This window comes from Lepisma saccharinum, chromosome 22 (genome assembly GCF_977018435.1).
Source record: "Lepisma saccharinum chromosome 22, izLepSacc3.1, whole genome shotgun sequence".
In the NCBI taxonomy this organism is placed as follows: domain Eukaryota; kingdom Metazoa; phylum Arthropoda; class Insecta; order Zygentoma; family Lepismatidae; genus Lepisma; species Lepisma saccharinum.
In genome coordinates, this window is record NC_139250.1 from 1,254,998 (window position 1) to 1,281,714 (window position 26,717).

General features: G+C 38.4%; 2 protein-coding genes across 3 annotated transcripts in view; one reads left to right on the plus strand and one right to left on the minus strand.

The window, feature by feature from the left end:
* Window positions 1-26,717, minus strand: part of LOC146004984 (uncharacterized) — a 62,400-nt gene that overhangs the window by 9,907 nt on the left and 25,776 nt on the right. The gene's annotated exons all lie outside the window — the stretch shown is intronic.
* Window positions 1,361-21,136, plus strand: LOC146004566 (uncharacterized). The gene is made up of 4 exons (XM_083143435.1): window positions 1,361-1,489; window positions 10,004-10,198; window positions 16,146-16,388; window positions 20,086-21,136. The coding sequence occupies exons 1-4, from the start codon at window positions 1,379-1,381 to the stop codon at window positions 20,263-20,265; spliced, it is 729 nt and encodes a 242-aa protein (XP_082999561.1). The 5' UTR covers window positions 1,361-1,378; the 3' UTR covers window positions 20,266-21,136.

Genomic DNA, 26,717 nt, shown 5'->3' on the forward strand with positions numbered 1-26,717 from the left:
CTTGTCTCATTGTCGTAGGACTTACCAGAGCTGAGAAAAAAAGTTGCCGCTGATGCTTACGAATGGAGAAAAGGACGCGCGCCATGATAAAAAATGTCCGCCATCTTCAAATCGGTGATAGTAAAAATAAAATAACAGTGGTTCTGAACTGTCAACATACGAGGCTCACACCACACAAAAAATAAACTCCTTTAAAAATGGTCAAGCAACCAGGTTGTATGACTTTATATGGATTGACCCGCAAGGTAATTGTAACTACAAATGTTAATCTTGTTATTTTTATAAATATATGAGAGTGATTTTTTTCTTATATTTCTTTTACCAAGATAATGTAAAGCACTGGGGTCAACTCTTGTATTGGGTTTACTCATGTAAACCAAGAACCTTTACTTTTTTTGTGAAGTTATTTCTTAGTTTTCTTCTGTAATAAGAGAAAGAAAAGGTAATTGGTTATTCTTTCCTTCGTACATTAAAAAGTATAATAATATTTGATATCAGTTTATGTCAATCGAATTGTAGCTAAAAAGCAAGAAAATTTAGTGTTGTGGCTCTCCAAATAAGCGGGGGCTCCCACACCCCCAAATGGCTGCATCTAAAATATAGTACGGGCGCTAGTAGGGAGATGCAGAAATTGCAAAATGTAGGAATTTATAGTAAAAAAGAAGCATACACACGTAAATTGCCTCCCAATTTTCAGGTTCATTAATAATTAGAACATAATGGTGCTTTTGTTAACATCCTGGGATAAGAGGAGCAAAGTTTGTAATTTCACAAATGTAAAAGTTATCAAAACATTACTGCTGTTAAAAATATAGTAAAAAAAATAATTATATTTAAAAATAGTAAAGTATTATCAAAAAATAGTATTACAATTTTTATGGAGAAAAAAAAATCGATTTTGCCTCTCCAAAATTTAAATCCCAAGTTCGACTCTGTCCGCTCCCCCAAAATTTAGGTTCCAAGTTACGTCCACGAGAAGCTCGCACGCCACTGCGAAACACGTTTCAAAACAGCCGGCCTCCGTGGCGGAGTGGTTATCACATCGCACTACAACACCAGGGGTCCCGGGTTCGATTCCCGAACTGGGCGCGTGTGTTCTTTGCGAGTGTCCGTCTCTTCATCAAGCCATCACTATTCCCCATATTCTCGATTAGCCAAAAATGGCAGAAAAGCGAACCAAATTAATCACTCTTATCAATCAAAACGTTTCGCCAAAGTGGCGTTTCCGGTGAGAAACGTAGCGTCGGCTTAGGGCAAGCGCGCATACTGCCCCAGAAGCGACGCAACGTCGCCGAAAATACGGGCGTGATTCTCCGTGGCCTTCGCAGGCGTTTAAAGGGAAGTTGGCGACGCGGGGACACTCAGTTCCCCGGCAGCCATGTCTGCAGTCAGCTGGTTGACGCTCGCCGCTGCCCTTCACACTGCAAGCGCCTACTTCTCCGGATTCAACACGCAGCTTCCCGAGGCGGTCTTCATCTACATAGGGGAGGTACGTTGGCTAAAGTAACACCATCTAGGCTTTCGTTCGTTGTCGAAGTTTAACCTCTTTGTCAAGGAACTGAGTTTTCTGAGAGCACCGCGAGAAATTACCGTAATATTTATCTAAGGATGGAGGATATCGGAAATGATATATCGTCACAGACGATACGATATTTTTTCCTACCGTGATATCGGCGATATATCGTCTCCACCATATATATCGCTAAATATCGTGACGATATATCGCCCAACACTGGCAATATCTTACCATTAACATTAACAGTCTGCTTGTTCATTTACAAAAACAACCGTCCTCCGTGGCGCGCTATAATTCCAGAGGTCCCTGGTTCGAATCCCGGCCAGGGCATGGATGTTCTGTGTGACTGTCCCTTCATAAATCATATCATCACGCATGTTCATCTTCGCGATTTGCCAAAAATGGCAGAAAAGCTAAGAAAAATCAATCAATTCTCAAAAACAGGGCACGTAGTTTGTTTTTTTTTACAAGAATTAGAATACAGTATTTATATATCATAAAGCTAAATTGATTATAAAAAGCAATTTCTTGTACTATCACGCACAATTTTTCCGAAGCGGCTGAACTTGTAAATATTGCATAACTGTTCTACGGGAGGGGACGGGATACACCATCAATTTTAATTTTAAAATTTATTTTTGGTTTAAGACATTGCTATGTAGGTAATGAAACAAGACCGTAGCGGAATCAAAAGTTAATTAAGATCGTCATGAACTCTGCCCAGACATCGAGCCGGCGTGGATGAAAGGTGACTGAACACCGCCACTGTGGTGTTGCTTAAGCTCTTATAAACGTCGCAATCGTCACAGTGTGGTCCGCGCCCCATATATACACCCCAAGATTCCAAATCCTGCTGTCGATAATAAGAGTACCACGATAAATCCATGTGTTTTCTTGTGTTGACGTGGAAAGACTTTTACGATTTGTCTTTCGTCTCGAAAACGTCAGTTAAATTAACTGAAACCGAAAACCAATTTTTGGGCTGCCATTCCAAAACTGTCAATGAAAACAAAAGCGTCTCTCGAACATCTTTATTCCTTGGGCACAACAGACGTTCAAAATCTCACATGTCCCATTTTAGACACCCTGTGTGAGCGTTCTCTCACGATCTTGCTTCCCAAGATTCCGCGTTCGAGTAGTCTTGAGCGTGGATTTTCTTTGTTGTGGATCATTTTCATCGTCGCGATTAGCCAAAGGAGGAAAAAACTCGACGCAAAATAAAAAATACAATATTCGCTATGAATATACAATGTTGGATTTTTAAATGTCTTCTTAATCGGCAGTATAAGAAATAAAATAATTTTAAAAGTAAACAAGTCACTCTTGCCTCATTTTGAAAAAAAATAATTTAGCACTCATTTATACGGAGCGTATTTCCGTCAATACAATATCCACAACAAGGAAATGCAGCCCCTCCCCCTTCCCCCAAACACACGCGCAAACGCACTTTCTAAATGCGCCACGGAAACCAGTTGATTACGTCACTGATGCACAGAGAATAATATCTGGCCTTCAATCCCATATGGCCACGATAAAAAAGCAGAAAATGACACACACCAGATTTAAGACAACTGCCCTTGCTAGGCTAAACAAAGAATGAATTACGATGACAACTAAAAATAAAAGCCTTTCATTTGCGTCGGAGGTCAGTCATTTGAGACTTTCCTCCAAACATGGCAACACATTTGTCATGATACCTCATCTGCACACGAGGAGATATAGCCATGGGTGATCGTACAGCTAGAACTGGTGATTGCATTGGCCTCTATGCTTTACCGGCGATTCGAGAAATCACAGTGATTTTGGCGATCACTGGCGAAAAGCTTCAGTTTGTTGGCAACCCGTTTGGTCCTTCTGAGAAATTAGGTACATTGAAAATAATTAGCCACGGTAGGCCAATATTAAACTGCATTAAACTTTTAATTCTGCTACTGTGAATAAGTATTAGTAATTCCCGATAACTCCAATATATATATATATATATATATATATATATATATATATATATATATATCAATAATGAATGTCTTTAGGGGGGGGGGGGTATTACAAAAATCCAAATGCACGTCCAAGAGACAAAAATCAGGTCTACTCATGGACGTCCGAAGGATTTCTTTCCAGGGAAGGGCAAGCAAGGTAATTTTTTCCAGGGGGGCAAAGGAGGCATATTTTCCCCTTAATAGTGACGCCCCCTCAAAAAACACTATTTCAGTCTGAAATTATCATGTTCCTTGAACGTATTTATAATAATGAACATAAATTACTGTGGCCGAAATGAAATTATGTGTGAAATACATAATTTTCAGGTGGACATTCATTTTCCAGGAGGGTGGGCTTCCGTGCCCAGGATCTTCGAAAGGGAGGGGTTATGTACACTTTTTCTGGGAGTCAGCCCACATTTCACCATCTTTTGCTACCTTTTACTTTTTTTAGGAATACTGGGCCAACGGGATGGTTATAACCCCCACCAACCCCCCTTGAGCACGCCACTGCTTCCGGACGGCTACTCGACTTACGTATACGCTTTAGAAGTGTTGAAAGGTTGACATCTGTGCTATCGAACACGCTTGCAACCGACTATGGACGAGGCGTCTCGTGAACGCATGCGTCAATTGTGGGAAAAAGGACAGCTTGCTCTGCGACGACATTCATGAGCATTTCTACATTTTAATTTCTTCATCTAGGAGAAGTATTTATTTTACACGAGAGCGCTCAACTAAAGGTTATATTACATTTCTTGGATCTGAAGTGAAAGAAAGTAATAATTCTTTTCCCACAATTGATGCATGCGTCACATCAGATCCAAGAAATGTAATATAAGCTTAGTTCAGCGCTCTCGTGTAAAATAAATACTTCTCATATATGAAGAAATTAGAATGTAGAAATGCTCATGAATGTCGTCGCAGAGCAAGCTGTCCTTTTTCCCACAATTGACGCAAGCGTAGCATGCACCGCATGTGTTCACGAGACTCCTCTGACTGACAATATATAGGTATGTTGACCACCATAATAAAAATGACAATTTATTGAGGAAATAGCACAGCGTGTTGAGCTAAAACAGCAACATTTTGAAAATCGCAATTCAAGGAAACCAAAGAAGATTGTCTATTGTATTTCCCTGTTTTCAGTACTGGTAAGTTTGTTTACTCCACATGATGATTCCTTAATTTTGATTTAAATTGGCCGATAGGAGAAGAGTGTGTTGTTATGTCATTTGGGAGGTCGTTCCACGCTCTGGTAGCGGTGACCATGAAGGAATTTCCGTACAATGTTGTCTTGTGGGAGGGGATGGTCAGCATATCTGTCTCGCGAACAGGTGGCAAAGGAGTGTGCTGAAATCCTGAAAGTGGGGGGTTCTCGTGAATGTACAATTTGTAGAGCGCTGTAAGATCGTGAAAGCGACGTGTGAAAAGGTCGAACCAGCCTAAAGCCTATTCGGCGAAAGAACAAACTTGAAAATTCTATTTTTGTCTTTTCCGTCGAAAGCCAGGAAGGGTCACATGAACCGCTTAACCAATCGGCCGTGGTGAGGGGATATTCTCGTGGTATTCTGCGTTGCCAAATGTTTCGTTTCGAGTAGTTTTGGAAGCCTAATGGTTGCCGCCGCGTAGCAACACCGCTTTTCACCCACAACTGGAGGCGAAAAGTCTGGGTATCCTGAGTTCGTTCTTTGGTCGTTCGGGCTTTAGTTCCTCGATAGCTGGGGTAAAGTGGTCAAAACATTTGATATTATGAATAAAGCGCACACAGACGTCTTGCTAGTTCATCGTCGTCGGTGGTACAGTGGGATCCACGAGCATTACCGTGTAAATTGTCAATCATCATGTTCGTGCACTTTATTTGACCAAATAAGAGCTTCAAGAATTAAAAGAAAACTTAAAACAGGCTGTTGACAACTCCTGCACCAACATACATAAAAATTCATCGCTTAAAAACAGGGGACGTAAGAGAAAAATTAATGAAAATAGTCATGGACAATTTGCACGGTAATAGTCATGGATCCCACTGTACCTTCAGTTAAGCTTATTCACTTCCTTCCCACTTCGTCGCGAGTAACCTAAAGGTCCAAATAAGGGCTGCTTCCCTTATGTTTGCCGCATTACCATGTTCCGGATTCATCCTACTGACTGTGCCACGCTAAGATCTTGCAAACCAACTTCTATTCCCAGCGATCTCTGTTGTAAAGAAACCGCCTCCTCTCCCCAAGCACTCGTCAGAAAAGACAAGTGTGAACGAAACACAGGTGTTTTTTCCGTCTAGACCTGACACTCGGCAATCATGTTGCCAGGTAGGCTATTTATAGCCTCGCATCAAAAAAGTATGACACACATTTAACCGCCAGGGCTTTTTTTGTGTTCATGTCAAGGATTCCACCTTGAAGCACTTCACTCCGTCGCCCGATGCTCTCGAGATGACGTTAATGGAGTGAAGGGCCGGGACGTTGGCTCAGCTGCCTCCCGAGCACTTCGCGAATTTCGCGCTTTTCCTGTTTTCGGTCGCCAAGTGGTGTTCGGCATCAATGCACGGGAACAGAGGGGGTTTACGATTGATTCGGCGGGAGGATACGAGGGTCACAATTTATATTTTGAGCCTAACAATGAAAAAACAGGAATTTGGCATTGAAAACTGCTTGATTGTTTTTCGAAGTATTCTCCTTTATGGTCAATACACTTTTGCATTCGTTCGAACCATTTGTCAAAGCAGTTTTTCCAATCTTCTTGAGACACCTACATAATATGGTTTTTGAACGCATAAACGGCGTCTTCCGCCGACGAAAATCGTTGTCCACGCAATTTATTCTTGACATTCGGGAACAAGAAGAAGTCATTGGGTGCCAAATCAGGACTGTACGGCGGATGACCCATCAATTCGATTTTTTGACTGTTCATAAAGTCGGTTGTTAGACGAGATGTGTGACAGCTGGCATTGTCTTGATGAAGAATGATCCGACGGCGTTTGTTTGTTTTCCGTATTTGACCGAAAACCTCTGGCAAACAAATTGTTGTGTACCATTCAGAGTTGACCGTTCTACGTTCCTCTAAAGGCACAGTTGCCTCATGACCAGTTTCCCCGAAAAAACAGGCGACCATTTGTTTCGATATGCTTCGAGCGCGAACAACTTTTGTTGGATTGGGTTCATCTTGAAACACCCATACAGTCGACTGCTGTTTACGTTCCGGCTCATATGCATATATCCATGATTCGTCTCCTGTTACAATCTTATATACGTCTTTGAAGCACCACGATTGTATTTATTGAGCATTTGTTTGCACCAATTGACGCGAGCGTCTTTTTGAGTTTTTGTCAAATTGTGTGGGATCCAACGAGAACATACCTTTCTCACAGCTAAATGATCATGTAATATTTTATATATGCTGGTGGAACTAATGCCTATGGTTGCCTTAATCTCACAGTATGTCACATGACGATCTTGCAGTATTACGTTTTGCACAGCATCAATGTTTTCTTGAACAACAACTGATTTTGGACGACCTTCGCGAATCTCGTCGGTGAGCGAATGGCGGCCACGATTAAATTCGTTATACCAGCGTTTCACAGTGGCAAAGGATGGGGCTTCATCGCCAAATGTGGAAGTAAGTTGATCGATGCACTCTTGTCTTGATAATCCACGTCGAAAATCGTAAAAAATCACCGCACGAAAATGTTCACGAGTTAATTCCATTTTATTGTTGTCGCGCAATCTCCAATGCAACATAAACAACACAAATCCAGCTATTGACAAAACATTTGAAGTACGTTATGGTCAATAATTCCAGACGATTCCGTGCAAACGTCAAATCGCGCCTAACTTCAATCAGTGTTGCCAAGGCTCAAAATATAAATAGTGGCCCTCGTACACTGCTAGATACAGGTGGAAACAAGAAGTGAATATCATGAGTGTAGCCTGGCTGTTTTCAAGGGGCACATACTTCGAAATTATGGCAATGATTTATTTTGAAATATTTGAAAAGGGTAAGTAAAGATAAAGGTATGAAAGCAGATGGGGTGATGTGGAGGTAAAGCTCCACATATTCTTGATCTCCGCCGTAGTTGGGATGATGTGATCAGCATCACGCCTGGCCGCCTTTAACCCCCCCGGTACCCATTGATACGAAGCTGAGCTTGCCTCAGGGCCCCGCAGAAACAGTGACATGACTGGAAAATCTCCTGGTCCTACTAACTGAGATGCCGCGGCCCTATGGATTTACCATACGCATTATATTCCGATGAGCAACAGAATTTCCCGCAAGTCACGTGTGTGTTTTTACGTTGACTTCGTTCTTACAACGGACACAAAATAATTTGAGCTTCTTTCCTTATACAAGTAATTTCTTGCATTTTCAATTCATACTTTCGTCTTGTTTTTTGTCGTTCCCAACACGAATAAGAATGCACTCCTAAAATATAGAATGGAACTGTTTCGCGACAAAGTGCTTCAAGTGTATTTAAACGAAACCACCCTGCATCAAATACACCAACACCCAAGTGCTAACAACAGCCTTTCGCAGCCGATCTGCGAAGAGCTTTTGAAGCTCCAGTGTTTTGTGTAACAACAAGAAACCTACGAGCAGACGCAGCGAGTACCTGGTGCGTGAAGGAGCAGGAAGGCTCCTCGCAAGGGCCACCAAGGCCAACAAACACACGGCCCATTATCGTGTTAAGCTCTTCTCCCTCACTTATGCAGATCGTTCCTCTATAAACACGTGCGCCACTCGGCCGAGAGCTCGAGATATCGAAACCAAACACGCAAATGCACAGCGGATACTGTGCGCTGCTTGAGAATATGTCTGGAGTTGTGTTTGCGGTTGCTAATTGCGACTTGCTTCACCAACAATCTGTTTCAGTGAAGACGTGTGGTTGTTCAAAGGTCGTGGCGTCGATGGCTTATGATGATGGAAGTGGGCGATAAGTGATGTTTCAGAAACGGGGAAGACAAAACTGGCTAACAAAAAAAGGTGTGCTCTATGTTACACCCATATTAAAATCACGTGACGTCATGTTTACAGGTCATGAAGAAAGAAACGTTTCAACTGCGAGAAAAGGGAACAGAAATAAATAGAGAAGTAAAAGAAACGATAGAGAGAGAAAGAAGGGGAAAATATAACAAGAAACGACTGAGAATGGGAAATAAAAAGCAAGAAAGAGAGGGAGGGAGAGTAAGTTGAAGATATAGAGGCGCGAATGGAAATGCAATAAAAATAGATGAAAATTAATAAGAGCCAGGCAATTTTTCCTTTCTCCAGGGCGGACCCCCTTGACCCGTCCTGTAGCTGCCCACGGGGAGTGTACGGGAAGCAAGGAATCTGCTTCGTGACCTTGGCTTCCCTGTTGGGTTTACAGCGGAGTGAATCCGAAGAGGACTTGTAGAAAAAGCATATAAACCTTCTTCTTCGCTATTATTCCAACTTAAACTAAAACTCCATGTAGCAACAGCTTTGCAAGAACCAGGAGCTGCCGGCTTTATTCCATTGGGTCCCGGGTTCGATTCACAGTAGGAGCCCCCAAAATTTCGGCATTGACCCAGCATCGTGTGGACAATTGGGGCGTTTCTTGTCGAAAGACAAAAGTGGCGATTTGACTAGATGCCATGACCACGTCCCACCCAATGAAAAACCTAGCCCTTAGACGAGACAGGCTCCCAACTGAAGTTGTTGATTACTAGGGACCGTGACTTTATGTAATAACATATATTTCATTTGGTTTCGGATCTAATATTGGGGTGAGATCTTTACATATCTGATGAAAATCAGCCGAAATAGATAAACTTGAAAAAACATATTTGGACATATTTCACCAATTTCGCGTTTTTACAACATATTTCTTCAATTTTGTTGTAATAAGACATATTTCTGTATAATTTCGTAATTCTCTCGCACATAATCGGTTATTTCATATTTTTTTCTTTGTAGCTGTAGCACAACGGATAGTTCGTTTTGTCGATGGCAGGATATGGAAAGGTACAGTCTTTTCTTAGTACAGAACAATAATACCCCACTTTTTTTTTTTATCCTGCCGATTATTGATAGCCATGCAAACATTATTGAGGCAAAATGTTCTCTCTGATTGTTGCACGGGAAGTAAAGAAGTTTCGTTTTCATTTCTTTGCCTTTTTGGCTTTTCACAAAAATCAGTCAAAAGTAAAAATAACATTCGGTACATTACAGCCCCTACTCTACTCTATCGGGTATGGGAGAAATTCGAGAGTACTGTTGTACATATTTTTTACTTTACTGGGAATATTTCTGCATTTTTCTGACATATTTGTAATTTTTCATGACATATTTTCCAATTCATATGACATAATTGCATACATATTTTAGTTTTATAGGCCCTATTATTACGATAAACAAAATGAAGGACTTATTAATTTTCTTATGCGAGATAATGTCCACACCGTCTTCGCTGCCCACAGTGTGGCAAATCCAGTTCATGGGAGTAATATTTACAAGCAAGCCAGTAATGATTTATCTCTTGTTCTGGCTCCAGGCTAGGAACGAGAGGGATCTCCCGACATGCCCTCCGATGGGTGCTTGCAACGTCATCCACAAGAGGTTCTGGATGCCTCCCATCGTGCAGAGAATATGCAGGTGTCCCGAGAGGATGGAGTGTCCCATGGGATGGAGCGACGCCAGGGACAGAGACCAACGGACCATGCCGCTTGACAACCGATCACAACTGAAGGTAAGAGTTTGAAACACTTGAAATATTGCGTTCAAACTGAATACGTGCCAGGAAACCAATAAAGTAAGAGTAAAAATAACCTCATAAGCAGGTTGGCAAAAGACATAAGCTATGCTTTAATTAGGTAAGTCATTAATTTTCTATTGCAGCAGTTCTTCATATTTCATTTCATACAGACTGCCTTAAATGTTCTATGGCTATGGTTCCCCAGGATTTTGAGGTTTAGTTATTGATGACAAAATAAGATGGGCATATCATATTGACCAGGTATGCAAAAAAGTAGGGAAAAAGTTATATCTCCTAAAACTCCTAACACAATATCATGTGTCTGAAATAAACACAACTATATACTATGGACTTGTATATCCATACCTAGAATATTGCATAATAGCATGGGGAGGAGCTGCACAGGAATACACCCAAAGACTGCTTACTCTCCAGAAAAGAGCAATACGGTATATGTTCAAAATACCAATTAGAAACTCATGTAGAGAATTATGTAGAGAAAATAAAATTATGACCATATATTCCCTATATATTTATAAAGTAACTGAATATGTACTAAAACACCGCAAATTAGATAAAAAATTCGACCGTGCATCACCACAACACACGTCAAAAAGAGAACTTCCACATGCAAGCACACAGATTTGCTCTTTCAGACAAATCACCTCATGTTGCAGGAATAAAATACCATAACAATCTTCCAACACACCTCAAAAAATTACAGAAACTTCCAAGAAACTGGAAGCAATTAAACAGTATTTAACAGATATACCTCTATAATCTCAATGAATTTAAATAGTTAAACTGGATTAGTAAACTACAGCATGTAAATTACTTTGACATTGTATGTCTCTTATATTTGGATTTTCTCCTTTACAAGTTTAGTATGTGACACTTATAACTGTTTAACCCATTGTTCTTTTCATTGTAATCCTACTCCATTTAGTATTGTATGACGTTTTTCACACCCTTGGATATGGGTCTACGGAAATAAAGAATATATTATTATTATTTCACTTGACATTTGATGTTCTAAAGTGCATTTACAGTTGCTCATCAAGCATCTTTTATTCCAAATACAATTTTACTACAATATTTTTATTGTAATAATAAATTCATGAAAAAGCAACGCGTTTGGTTGTAACCTATATAAAAAAAACGCATTTGTTACAACCTGTCCCGCTTCCCGCGCTTGCCGATGGCTGGCTTTTCTAGCAGAAACCACGCGGCATTGCCGCTGCAGACCGCGTGAACCCCGTGCTGGGGAAAGCCGAAGCCAGGCTGTGTATAAAATACGCTGAAATGCACAATTACACAATTCCCTTCCTGAATGTTCCAGTTAAGATGACACTAAACACAAAAAGGACACAAGTAAATATCACCAGAATAAATTCCATCCTGGATATTTTAAAACGCACACTAATCAGCAGGGGTGCCCATCCCCACAAGGCCAATGGTGCAAATCCCCCCCCCCCAAATCATGTCATGCGTCTCCCCAAATTATATTATTCACGTACTCAAACCATATAGTAATAATCCCCACAAAGTAAAACTCAAGACGAAAATATAATACGGTTCCTCTTTCAAAGAACCCCCCCCCCCTTTTCTTGGGGTAAATATAATTATTTTAGTAACCCATAACAATAATTACGTGGATTTTATCTTCAGTGCAAATTTAACTTGTTAAAGTAATTTTTTCTGTGACGTGAAGTTAGAAATGCAGATTAGATATATTTTTGTTCCAAATGATGAACCTGCTCTAAATTAAGCAGCATACCAACACTAAGCATTAAGTGATGTTATTAATGAATTTCGAGAATATCACTTATGTCTTGTAATGCACCTATAGTATAAAACTTCACATTCATCTCAGCAAAGCGCCAAAGACACACACATCCTTGCAACACAGCATCGCGAGCAAGAAAATGTTAAATCCATCTATTTGCAGGCTTTCAAGAATATTAATTTAATGGGATGTTAATACTTTCTTAGGAGCCCTGAGATAATTAATTAGTCTTTCCAGCTTCTCTTTTGGCAAGTTTGGGGTCTAAACGTCGCTAAATACAGTCTTCAAAATTTAATGTTCGAACTCTCTCTCCACTACAGAAATTCCTTGACAAGTTAATATTTAACACTTTATCAAAAGCTTCCTATCTCCCCCTTTAAATTTAATACTCAATCCTACAAACATAATTTCCAAGCCAATTTTAGGCTTACTGTTGATATTGAAAAGTGGATATTGCCTTCTCTAAAAAATTAATTCTGTCTCCATTTCTCAACAGTCTATAACAATAGTAATACCCAAGAATTGGATATTCCCCTCAATTTAATGCTCAATCCCTCGAACTAAAATGCCCACCATAACCTATGACCTAGAGTTGGATACTGTCCCCCCCCCCCCCAACGTTTAATTCAGAATCACCCCCAAAACATACATGTAAAATAAGGCCTAATATTTTCTAGGTGGATATTTCTCCTACTCCCCTTGCTTCGATAACATCCTTAAACACTTTCTCTTCTTCATCTAATGGATTCAATATGGTGCATTTAAGGTGTAAAATTTTTACATATATTTTGGTAACTACATATAAATGTTATTTATTTGAAGGGGAAAAAAATTCCCCCCCCCCAAAACATTTCAATGGCGCAACCTGCACACTTACAAAACAAGCTTCTTCAACACGACACAAACAAAACACCTGAGTTAGACTGCTACGTGGCAACAGTGTCTATGTAAGCACCTTTCTTCTTCCTTCCATTCTCTCCTCGCTGCCCAGCAGACTTTTTTTCCTCATTTCTCATTGGCACCGAAACTGTCGAACGATCGTTAGCACAGGAAAAGGGACAGGTTCTAACGAACACGGTATATTTCCGTTTTGTTTTTACATCAAAGGTTGTGACTAATCCAAAAACGTGGATTTTCATATTAAGAAGTTCTCTATCAAAACATTTTCTAATATTAATAAAATTGATGAAGATATTGTCAGTTTTTATTAAAGCAAGACCTGCTATACATTTGGTATTCAAATGGGTTTATTTAATAATTTGACAGGCTAATTTTCTCAAACCTTCGTAACACATACAATAGTTTGTAATGTAATATGTCTTCTTTAAACACCTTTATGGGCATTGTATATGTGTTGTCCAGTGGCACAACCACGGGGGGGGGGGGGGGACAAACATCGATGGCCAAGTGCACCTGCAGGGGGCATTTACCCCCAAACTTCAAATTTTATGCAAATAAAATTACTTTTGATAAAATTTTCTTAATCTTATCAAGTTCAGGACCGTAGCTAGGGGGGCGGCGGGAGTCGGCCCTGGGCGCTGAACGACTTAAATGAATGAAAATAAGTTGTAACATTAATTGATTGATTTTTTGTTTTAAGTCCACTTTACGTGCAAAAAGGCTAATCGGGACTGGACATTTAAAGTTTAAAGTGGGATCCGAACCACTGTGCCATGTGCCTCCACTGGGACCCCTTGATCACAAGGCAACAATGTTACCACTAACTACACCATCGGGGAGGCACAAAAGTTGTAAAAGAGAGAATGAATTGACGTCCTGTGAAATCATTTGCGCCCTATTAAATCAATATTGATTACAGCCTGCAAAAAAATTGGATCCAAAAATTTTCTTGCTCGAAATATATCATTGTTCTCTGTAATGCATTATAAATTTCCACAGAGAGAAATAAGACTTGTCTTAATTGATTTTGTTTTAAATGCATGAACAATTGATTTGAGGAAAAGGAACGTACACAATTTAGTGTCCATGTCGCATATATGTGAAATATATTGTGCACGAAAGTTATACATGTTAATGTAAAAAAGATTATATTTGGAATGCATTTATCAAGCATTTTCTGTCTTTCAAAAATAGTTTCTGTGCTTGTTTTCCATTATCAATGTGAAATTGAACTAGTTGAAAAATTAATTCAAATCGTTTGTTCAAATGCAAATGCTTTAGCACCAACTTCTACCCCTTTTTGCATAATTTACAAGGGTAATAACGTCTTTGAAACTACTACTACTACTACTAATAATAATAATAATGTTGGTCCCAGGTTCGAATCCCGGCTTGGGCATGTATGTTTGTGAGTGTCCATTCATTAATTTCACATATCATCACTCATCCCCATCTTCGCAAATTAGCCAAACGTGGCACAAGAAGCGAAGTAAAATAAATCAAATCAATAATAACAATAATATTATTATTGGTACATTTATCCTGGTACTTGCTCCCCCCCCCCCCCCCGACAATTTGTGGTTGCACCTCTGGTGTTGTTAAGAATGAACAAAACTACACACAAGATGTGAACCCAAAATGCACAGTTCCAAAGCACTTTAATGCTAATGAATGCGGATAAATTATGCATTTTCATATGCTGTAGGACATTCACCTGGTATCAACAACTAATTCAAACGATACCATTCCATATCAATGCCACATGCTAACATTATCTACTTCTAATGTAATAGCCATTCGTTGAACCAATGTCGAAAATTATGAATCGCAAGTTGCAAAATGTGACCATAATTTTTAGTCTGGCACCTCACATATTCCTTCAAGTTTGAATCTTTTAGATGCAGGATCATCGATTATTTCACATTTTTAGATTGTTCAACAATGAGACACTAACATGAATCATGGGTATTGCCAGGAAGTTAACAAAATTGAATATTAGAAATAATAAAAGTCAAATAATTATCATGCCCAATAATAATAAACCATTATTTGTTGCCAATTTATTACTATTGTGATTGATTATCCAACACAACTGTTTTTCTTTATCCATTTCATATAGTTAAAAGGTGAAATGCATAGTTATTTTATTTTGTATTTTACTTTTATGGACCTCATTCTACAAAAAAAAAAATCTTTTCACAGCCAGAGGGAAATTTTAGTTGTGAACTATATACCATGTATGACCTCTCACATAAGAATCTCATTGTTGGAATTTTGAAAACCATTATGGTGTGGAGTAAGTTGTAGAAACATGAAGTTATAACTTTGTTCCTGCATTTTAAATGCAAATTTTCCAGTCTAATGTAGTTTTTGTTTTGTTATTCGCTTCAACAATAAACTGAATGGATTTCTCTTGTCTCAAAATAATGGATGATGTTAATTTTCAGGCGGGATTGACTCACCAGTTCAATCCCCCTCTCGCAACGTCCATGACTTGAATAAGATATCAGCTTAAAGCAGATGGAGCTGTTTAAGATGTCAAGATAAAGTCCAGTGTTCTTACATTTCTTTAACACGTAAATGTTATATTTTGCTAGTTAAATCACAACTGTGTGTGTATACGTGAATACTTGTGGAGAAGCATTTGAGGGTAATAATTACAAAGACTGCATTTGTATCAAAGACAAAAGACCTTCACAGCACAACAATGTATATTCCTTACACATTGAAGTGTGACCCACTGGTTTTTGAAACACCGGTCGAAAGATTTCTCCTAGTATGAAATGTTTCAGTGCGAGAAGTAGATATGATTTTAAATTAATTCCTTGTCATCTGGTTCTTTAAAAAAAAATCATACAAACATACACCATGCACCAAGGGCTCCCAAACCTTTTCGTTTCACGGTGCCCTTAGTGTTTCAAGATTTTCCACGGCACCCTAGTCAGAATGTAGGCCTATGTAACACTTGCAATGCTCAGTGTGGTTATGTTGCTTGCCTTAAATTTAAAAAATAAACACACACTTGGAACAATCATATCATTTCAGTGAAAATATTGGAACATTTCGCGGTGTCTTTGTAAGCCAACCACAGTGCCTCAGGGTGTCGCGGCACACTAGTTTTGGTATTTGACTGTTAGCTATTGAATCGCATTTCACAAGTAAGTTGTGTGATTTAGTGACTAAATGTTGTGAAATAAGTCATCAGTGTTTGGTTTCAAACACAACGCTTGATCATTAGCCATTTCTTCATTGTAGTTTTGCCAAAATGTCCGGCAACTGCCACCATGCTCATCGCACAAGCCTGCCCTGACGGAGACCAATCGCACGGAGCCTGCTTCTCAGCCTTCACCAGATGGAACCACGCGGCTTCTTATGCACACTATGGTCACGGCATCCTGTTTCTGCCACAAGAACAGATACTGGAAGCATCTACGGTCCCTGGACAACGACTTCAACAACGGAACGGTCGAGAGGAGCGATATATACAGCTGCAGTAAGGTAATTCTGGGTTTGGAGATCAACGTATCGTGACATCAGAAACCGTGGGTGTCGTTTAGGATGGAGCATTATACTAGAGTCGTTTTCACGTTCAGAAGACACAATGGGCTCTTATGGGCAATGCTTTTCTTATGGGAAATACAATCGCGCTGTTGTCAAATTTCTGGATTTACAAATTTAGCTTAAGTAAAATCGGTACCTGCAGTTTTGCAGGAAATTTTGTAGAGAATACGATGGTGAACACAAAAAACTGGTAACTTGCTTACATAATTTTAGATAAATTAAAAACGCAAATTTTCTGTGAAAACACAATTTTTACATTGTTTTCATTCCTAACGTTGAAACATGCCGTAAGATTGAAGCTTTCATTATGAAAAAAATTGACTGTTTTTTAATTGTCATAGGTGACGGTGGTACTCAGAATTTATCAATACTTTAAAGCATATTTGCATTAAAAAATATTCAAATAAAGTATGTGGAGATTTTTTATATTCGTGCAGTAGAAAATGTCGTCGCTGGCCATTTTTTGTTCTGTAATTCCAAGTAAAAACTTCCAGCGACAAAGTTGTGGAGAAAATAATGAAATTATTTTTTATAACCACTCAAAGGTTCCCAGAAATATTACTTCCATGCATTTGGAGTTTCTTTTTAACCCGAACCGCGCGCGAAGTAAGGAGCCGTTGTCTGGCCATCTTGAGCCGACTCACCGCAGCATTCCGGCTAATCACCACCAAGTTTTCCAGTTGTTATTTTATTTCCATTCAGTAAAAATATGAACTTCATGCAGTTTGTTATAATAGAATTGAAATTACTTAAATTTAATAATTGACAATTATTTCTAATGCTGCTGTTGTGAGCAACATTAGTGCTGTCGCAAATACACTTGTTTTCGTTTATATTACTGTCGACATTAATGCTGAAATGAAGATCACCTTTCACATAAATTAATAGACACCATATTAACCTTTGAAAGGCTTTCCAACACGTGACAAAATATGGGGCTTCAAGATAGAAATATGACATGCCTTGCTTGAGTCATTCACGTCTTATCAGTTCACGTGGGCCATAACTCATTTGTTTGTTTGGGTTGCAACTTGAATCTAACCCATGTGCCAGAGTCCCCTTACTTGAGTGAGAGATCTGCTTTGGTCTGTTTAGACTTTTTCCCTCTCCCGAAAAAGTGTTTTCAGTTGAGTGAGCTCTCAGTGATTTTTACTTTTTCAAGTGATTTCTGAAGTGTCATATTCTTGCATTACACTCGCGTGTGTTGTGATCGCAATGGATCATAGTAAAAAGGGTAACTGTAACGTTCACAGTATAATATTAATGTTAATAATTACATATAATTATCATTATATATACAAAATATGTAACACCTTCATTGTGAAGGAAGGTCATCATTTCCCGGCGACACGAGCTAGCGCTGTATTGGCAACACTGTGCGGTTTCTCCATAAGCCCCGTTGTCTCTTCTGAACGTGAAAACGACTCTAGGCCCCTTACTGTTCTTGTCTTTTCAAAGTAACTGGGGTGATAAAAAGATGAAATATGGTACGAAGTCAACCATGTAGCCAGTTATCATAATCAAGAACATTATATGCAATCCATATGGACAACTGATATCTTCCAAAACCATTCAGGATGTTACTTTCAATTTCTAGTCAACGTTGGCCTCACATCTTTCTCAGGCTTAGTCTTTTTTAAATATATTCTTTAGGTGTGTGTGGCTCTCTGCTAACACACACCACCATTACCCAGGCACATAGCCAGGAGGGGGACTCTGGGGCTGAAGACTCCTCAGAAATCCTACAAATACCTAATTTAAATAGTATATAGTGGCAATTAATTTTACTTTTTTAGTAAGTTTAAACATCTTGTCTAATAAGTTGTAATGTACTGAGAAATTCATCTTCAGGGCTTCTATCCCTCCATTTTTTTGCCTTTAGATGGTGCTTGCTGAAATAAAATTCTGGCTACGTGCTTCACATTACCGCAAGTATGTGCAAGACATCAACATACCAGGAAAATAGAAACAAAATTTTGAATGCTGGTACCAAGTGCTGTATTACACAATCACCTTTCTTTCACATGGCTATCAGGGACAATCTTTCTGCACTGCAGAGCTAATGCTTGTAGTACAAACAGGGCCAGAATTACGCCTATGGGCACACGAATTTGGGGTGGCAAAATTGCCTTATCATATACAGGTGCTTTCTCTTGTTTTGACAATTTTCAACATTGCTGTTTACTATCCAATCTGTGGGTTTTGTCACTGCTGGCAGAGAAACTGATATGTTCTACACCTAACATGGAAATACAGAAATACTTCTCAAACAAGAATAGAACATGTTTGAATTTCTTAGCAACTGTAAATAAGATGTCTGTGTTTTGGGAAGAAATGTTGTATGTTTTTAGATGAAGAAGTGGTTACTGTAGAAACTAACTAATAAAATAAAAAAGTACTAATTCCAACAGTGATGCAATACTGTTGCAAAAATTTCATTATGCATGTAAAATGCAGTTGAATGTAATAGGAATTATAGTTAATGGGAGAGTGAGAGATGCACTTCTCTAATAATGCATACAGCACCTTCACAATCGTGGACATAGGGGAGGTGACATTTTAAATCCAACCTATGGATAGAGGCTTAACAATGAAATTTCACAACGAAGCTTAAGGCTGGCACTTTTGATTTTTCTCACATAAAACAAATACGAGGATCATTAAAAAAAAGTTGTCAGGGTGTCCATAACTTTCTACTTATATAATTATGGAGAACAAGGTTATACTGCATTCCTTCGCAATACTCCCTGGCCGAGTATAGCACATGCTTCCTAATTTCTGGCCATTTTCTCATGTCGCCAGCGGAACTGTTTTCTCTATATCACTGAAGGACCGCCCCAAGGACTGCACTTTGGTCTTGGAGAGATGTCCTCATAGAGGATATTGTAGCTTCCGAAATAAGTCATAATCACACGAACTCATGTCCAGACTACAGAGGGGGTGCCTTATCACTTCCTAATCTCACGGCTCAAACAGTTACCGAACTGAATTATTGCATTACGGTATAGAACAATCGCATCTCGCCAGAAGAATTGGTCGTTTTTTTTGTTCTTGTTTTAATAGCTGGATGAAGGTGATTCTCCATGAGGTTACTGTAATACTCAGTGTTCACGGAAACTCCCTTTGGTACTGTGACAAAGGAAAATGACTTCGTTCACATCACCTTAATGTTGCTGGGTGCTTGTTGGAACTTTTGTGGTCTTGGTGAATCAATATGGCGAACAGCTTAACCACTGTTGGTTATTAAAGTGCCTCATCACCAAAAGCTTGCACAAGTTATCTGTGGCACTTAACAGTATTTCATTCGCCTGCAACTTGTATTTTGACGAATGCAATTTGTTCACGAGAATATTGTTTTAGAGCGCACTACTCAATATGGCTACACTAAGTACAGTGCTGCCACCAAACGCCAATCTGTGGAACTGTAACATTTCACATGTAGAGGCAGGAATAAGGCCATAATCTGAATCCAGGATTAATTGTTGCTACCAGTAACGAACAGTGGACACATTGTTGAGTATTCACTTTTTTGGAAATGATCCTCGTATATCATGTTGTTTCAAATTTTACAAGAAAAAAACAAGAAAGGAAATTGGTTATAGAGTTGTAAGAATTCCTTTTCTTTACTTTCCAGTTAGAGAAATGCAAGCCTCAACAATTCTGCGGGCACATCCGAGCAGACTACTACTCGTCCTATTACAGGTGCTCCTGCCCCACAGGGCACATGTGCGTGTTTCACGATCGGAGAGCTCAGCACGTCAACGAGTTGCTATTCCGAGGAAAGGCATATCGAGGAATGTGTTTCCCTCTGTGAAGCACATAGATGGGAGGGAAATGGCGCATGACTTAATAGACAAGTACTCTTAAACAAATTCTCATGTACAGTAGTTGGAACTAAGTGGTAAGGTGGTGCAAATGCAGATGATTGAAATCACACGGACGATGGCCAGACAAAGAATATCTTACAGAAATGTGCTGCTTGATATTACACTGAACCTAACAGAAAATTGTACAGATAGGCTAATCGGGACTAAACCTACAGTTTAAAAAAGTGGGATCCAAACCACTGTGCCCCCAGGTATCGAACGCGGGACCCCTTGATTACAAGATGACGATGTTACTACTACGCCATCGGGGAGGCCATTACCTATTTTAAGAAAATCAAATAACTAACTTACTGCCAGTGTAAGGAATTGGTCTGAAATCAAGATTTCTTTGTTATCCATAATCTGAATTCAAAGGCCAATATCAAGTGAGCTTGGGGACACGTCAACACAAATATTGTGTGGATTATGCAGTAATGGTAAAAACAAATCGAGACAGAGGGAATAAATGCATAAAAATGCATTTGTTTTTACTTATTTGTTGGTAGGCATCCATCTATCTTGGTGTTGTTAATAGCACTATGCAGAATGAGCATGCAGTGTTTTATTAATTCTGAAAAAATATTGTGTACTAAAAATTGATTTCATTATCAAATTACAGCTATTCAGATTAACATGTATGTGAACCTATGAATTTATATGCTATATAAATATTCTAAATATTTTGTGCAATGCCTGTGTACATAATATACTAAGACATTGTTTAATCAATTAATGAGGGCTACAACAAAGAAAGCCTCTTTTTTAATAGTGGCAGTCAATGAAATCATAGGCAAATAAAAATATATTTTTCACTAGTAATATGGGATTATTATTTCTATCAGCACTGCACTCTGAACATACTTAACCCTTCGATGGCAGGATTTCTGCAGTATTAGCCTCAATGCCTGGTTTATTTGGGGTGAAATTTGAAATTATATACTGCTCCTAATGAAACGTCTACATTTCAGAAACTAATGACGATTTGAATGAACCTTGTTTTCATGAGTGTCATTCAGGCCATCAGGTTTTTTAAAGGGAGCGTGGGATATGTATACCTTTCAAGTTAGAAAACTCGAGAAAATTAATTGAGGCCTCTCACAAGAAGTGGTCAGAACTTACATGTTCAAAATGGTGCCAAATTCTTGACTGGTATATTGTTTTTTGAATGTAAGAGATCACATCTCACATGTACCAAAACAAAGCATGCTTTAATGTCTCGGGACTACCTCATCTCCTATTATGTCACATAAGCATGACAACAATCAAATTACTCGCACATACTCTAAAGCTTGTGTATTAATGCAAACAAATATCTGGAACGTTATCATACACACATTATGTTCGTAAGTAAAGCCAAGTTTAATGCATATATCCCAGAAGGCATTGTTACATGTTATCCGTATCCAAATAAGATTCATAATGAAACAGGTTCCCTACAGAAAGAAGACAAAATTCAAGTACAAATCCAACTTTTCAGGATATATTATATCAACATTAGACAAATTACTTTTGTTAAAAAAAAAATATCAAGTGACAAAGCATTGTGCACTTCTTTAGTATTTAGCACAGATTGAAAATTAAAATACAAGCATGAGGATTACAAGGAGAGTGCGAGGGGGGCATAGCCCCCTTAAAGATGATTGTCAGCCTAAATTACATATTTCACACATATAATTTCATTTTAGTCACAGTACTTTGCATTAATTTATAACAGCAAGTAAGACTGGTACTTTCCTTGCCATAGAATATCTTGCCCGAGACACCTCTATAAAAAAAAGAGATAATATCTTGACTTAAATATTCAACCACCACAATCAATGGCAAAATTATATACAAATTTCTAATAAACCAATTTCAACTACGAGTATCCACATGGCCGACCCGCAACGTGAAGTTTTATCACAATCGCACTACAAGGATCTTCCTTCTACAGCTGTCTGTTTTCTATAGACTTCCTCGCTCATGTCATAACCCGCCTCCAAATGTTGCTATAAGAGTACTTTTAGTTTTCTTGAGAGATTGCAGACATGCACTTACAACACAGTGAGACATTATCATCACTATAATATGAATCGCATAACAAATAACTGGAAATATATGGATACAAGAAAAGAGTTTTGAGTTTTTGTCCACTTTTATGCACAGATAGGCTAATTGGGACTGGACCTACAGTTTAAAGTGGAATCCGAACCACTATGAGTTTCCACCGCATATGAGGCAGCGGCAAACACCGTCAACGAACCTTGTATTAAATGGTCATTCAGTACTGTAGCTGAATAGCAGTAAAACATTAACTTCAAACTGAAGCAGTCTTTTAAGAAAAAAATGAATTGGTTGCACCTCCCCCCCAACCTTCCCTCCCAAAATTAAAAAAAAACTGTGAATGCTCATGACTACATGTAATCTAATGGCACTAATTAGAAAAATATACTCAGCAGGTTCATATAAAAGGTAAAGGTACCCCTGTGGGTATGCATAAAGGCATATGGGGTGATATGGAGGGATAGAGGTGCACATATTCTTGATCTTGGCCATAATTGGGATGATGTGATCAGTTTTTGGTAGTTTTTAGTGTAGGAACCCACGGTCTAATTGTTACATGCAATGTTCCTTGTGCTTATGTTGCAGATGTAATTCCATTGACTGTGGAAAATGATGTGAGTTTACATTCATTTTCTGGTAAAACTTCATATCCGAGTTTGTACTAAGGAACGACAGTTTCAGTGAGATGTTCCTCCACTGAGAATGGAGATGGAACTACTTTCTTACCAGGCAATAACATGAAAACTATGCTATTGGGTCACTTTCTAGTAAGGCAAATGGAATGTTAAATTCAAGATGAAATGGAAAACTTCTTACCTAGAGTTGAGTTGAGGTTTTAAGTCCACTTTAGGCACAGTAAGGCTAATTGTGACTGGACCTACAATTTAAAGTGGAATCTGAACCACTATGTGCCTCCACCAGGTATCAAACCCGGGACCCCTTGATTACAAGGCAACGATGCTACCACTGCGCCATCGGGGAGGCCAACTTCTTACCACCTTTACCTTTACACATTTAAGGAAAATGTTCCTTCCATCTCATATTCAACTTCTGGTGATTCACATCTTCTTCCTGTATGTCATATTTACGAGACACAAGAATGGGTTGTCAATACAGTTTTGTTTAATCAAGAACTCTGATATTTTCATGAAATTTGTTATAGTTTACTTTGGGAGTGCAACAAGCAGCATACATTTCAAGAGTGGAATAGCTACAGGATTGGACGCGCCTGGCAGTGCTTCAAGTTTGACCCACTGTTTGATTTCTATAATATGTCATCAATTCAAACTTGTAAAGTTTTTGAATTTTTCTGCCCTCTCCATGTAAAAAATACATAACTTAAAATGCAATATACATACAAAATACATGTTCTACATTGATTTCTATACTACACATATTAAAAAGAGCTGCTGTGTTCTAGTCGGTAGGGTATCTCAGTGCCACACAGGAGAGCAAAGTTTGATTCCCAGGGTGGGTGATCCAAGGTAGGAATTTTTCCAGCCTTGTCCCTGCATAAAGCGGCTCTGGGACTCGCTCAGCCTCAAATCAATGAGTACCTGTGGGTAACCCTGAGGGGTAAAGGCAGACGGAGCATAGTGCTGATACAGCACCTCTAAAATGGCCAAGATCGAGAATGTGTGGGACCCTACCCTACATCCCCTAAATATGACTTCATGGCACGGCGCTACACGGAACTTTACAATTTCAATGTTAAGACTGCTAACCTACATTAACGGAACAACTTGTCAAGAATAATAATTTTGCAATCTTTTTATAGTTAATATTTTGATTTATCTAGACTTTCATATTTATAGATTTCAAAATTATTGTAAGATTAATAAAAAAAAACTTTCATAAACACAACTGTTCTTATATTCATACTAGTACATTCTGCAGTTATTGGGTATAAAGGTAACATTCTTCTATGCTGCATGAAGGCCACCTGTTTCAAATACACACCCTGCTAGGGATGGGTCAGATTAATTGTTGCTCCATCAGTATTGGCTAATATAGGAATATCAGTTTATCAGTAACATTACTGATAATTTTAATGATCTGATATATATATATATCTATAAATATCTTGCAATATGCTGTTATTTGGTTTAAACTTTTGTGGATATAAACATATAATCTACAATGTCTACTTTTTTAAAAAGTAATTGTCTTAATATGCAGCTTCCTGCGTATTGCAAAAGCTTGGTTCAATCAGTAGTATATATTTATTAAAAAGCTCAATCAACCAACTGGAGTTTCATATTGGATCGGTAGAATATCAGTTATTGGTATTGTAAATTTTATATCAGCACTTTATCAGTATCGGCCAAATTCTCATATCCACCCATCACTACATACTGCATCATGTGATCAGACACTTTCCAGTATCTCGTGTGTTGATCTAACACATTATCTGTTGTCTCCAATTTTTCACCTATTTGTGAATACTGCATTTTGATGCTACACTTCCTTGCTATACACACATATCCCTGTATGTCATTTCACATTGTTTAAATGAACATGTTCACCAGTATTCATGAAAAAGCAAGATTGATTGATTTCCTATATTTTAGTTCGCTTCTTGTGCCACTTGTGGCTAATTTGTGAAGATAGGGATGAGTTATGACATGATGAAATTGATGAAACATCCATGCCTAGGCCGGGATTTGAACCCAGGAACCCTTGCATCGTAGCATGATGGGGGCCAGCCTGAATAAGCAGGAGCTGTTTAACTGAGTATATGGTTCTAATACACACAATCACTCTATGGAGCATCATATCTGAAGATCAGGGGCGCAGTCTATTGCATTGAGGGGTGTGAAGGGATGGGTTTATATTGAGTTTGACTTTAGGTCTACTTTATGCACAGAAAGGCTAATCTGGACTGGATCCAAGATAATTCTGTATGTGAAAAACCGAGAACAAAAAAAACTAACCTTTCTTAACCAGGGTTGCTATGATATTTTGATTATGAAATTCAATAATATTTCAAGGTTTTCCAGTCCAAAAATTAAATTTCTCCAGACATGTTTATCATCATGATTTTTGCTTTTGAACCCTGTGTTTTTCAATTAAATATATAATCTGTTAATTATTATGAATATTCACTTTCACTTTTTTTTTTAGCAAATTTCATTCTACACACACACAAGAACACGTGAAAATTCGAAGAGTAAAATGTAAAATTACAATCGACATCAAATGTATTGGGTGCTACAATCAAGTGCATCTAGCCTTCAGGCTAAGGTAACAGAGCTACATTATTTCACCATAATAGATCTCCACAATATAAACACAACAGAAACAGTTCATAAACCATACCCAATTTTTCATTTTCTGATGGACTTAGTGTTGTACAAAATGCTACTTCTTTGCTTACATTTATATGTACACAGCATCTGGAGAAATTTTTGTTGCATCTAGGAATTCTATAGCAAATGCCAAGACGACTAAGATCTATAAAATAATAGACAATAACCTCATCTTCACCAACCTTTCCGATAATTTTGATCATATTATCAATATACTTTAGTTATCAATAAGATATATAGTGAAAATTTATTAGAGAAATTCGAAGGAACCATAAGTTTGCACAAGACTGAGAATCACAAGGACGAAAGAAACAAGTTTCTAACCTGAATCCTTTTTGGGAATGGAATCAAAAGAACCGAATCCAGAAGTGGTGGTCGGCTTGTTCATTTTACAACTTTTTCTCTTGCAGACTCCAAAATTCACATAAATTCCAAACGATCTGCAAAATTTCCTGACATTTCCCTGATTTTTCACTGACAAGCCAAATTCTCTGACATTTCCCAGTTTTTCAGATGCGTAGCAACACTATTAACAATAACAATAGCAAAAGGAAGAAGAAAATAATTTGTTATATCACCCCACATCAATACATGCAGCAGGTGACACTATAACATTATCTATGATGATGTGCATAAAAAGTAGAGTAGATAGATAATGAAGCCCAAATTATGAAGTGCTTCTTCCTCTCTGTCTCTTGACCAACCTTGATGACGACTCCGGTATGGAGGCAAAAGTTCGGATAGAATTTTATAGTGTATTTTAACATGCTCTTTGCTTTGTGTGAATAGAATAAAGATATAACCACAGTTCTATCATTACATAGTTCTTTTGTCCTAAACACGAGTTTTGTTTATTTCAACGACTGGCATTACTGCACGATACCATCATCTTGGACATGTTGTAAACAATGCAACGTTCTAACACAAGAGATTTGCTATTCAAGAGAATAAAGTGTATTCAACATTGTTCAAAATAAATTAAGCAAACTTTAAGCTTTTCTTTTACATGAAGTGTCGTGTCTCCCACTAAGAAGCTCACTCAAGAAAAA

Bases quoted from the DNA above. Each gene is read 5' to 3' on its own strand.
- LOC146004566 (XM_083143435.1), top strand. From the start codon at position 1,379: ATGTCTGCAGTCAGCTGGTTGACGCTCGCCGCTGCCCTTCACACTGCA. The intron at 1,490-10,003 runs GTACGTTGGCTA...TTCTGGCTCCAG, and splicing joins TCTTCATCTACATAGGGGAG to GCTAGGAACGAGAGGGATCT. The intron at 16,389-20,085 runs GTAATTCTGGGT...TTTACTTTCCAG, and splicing joins ATATATACAGCTGCAGTAAG to TTAGAGAAATGCAAGCCTCA.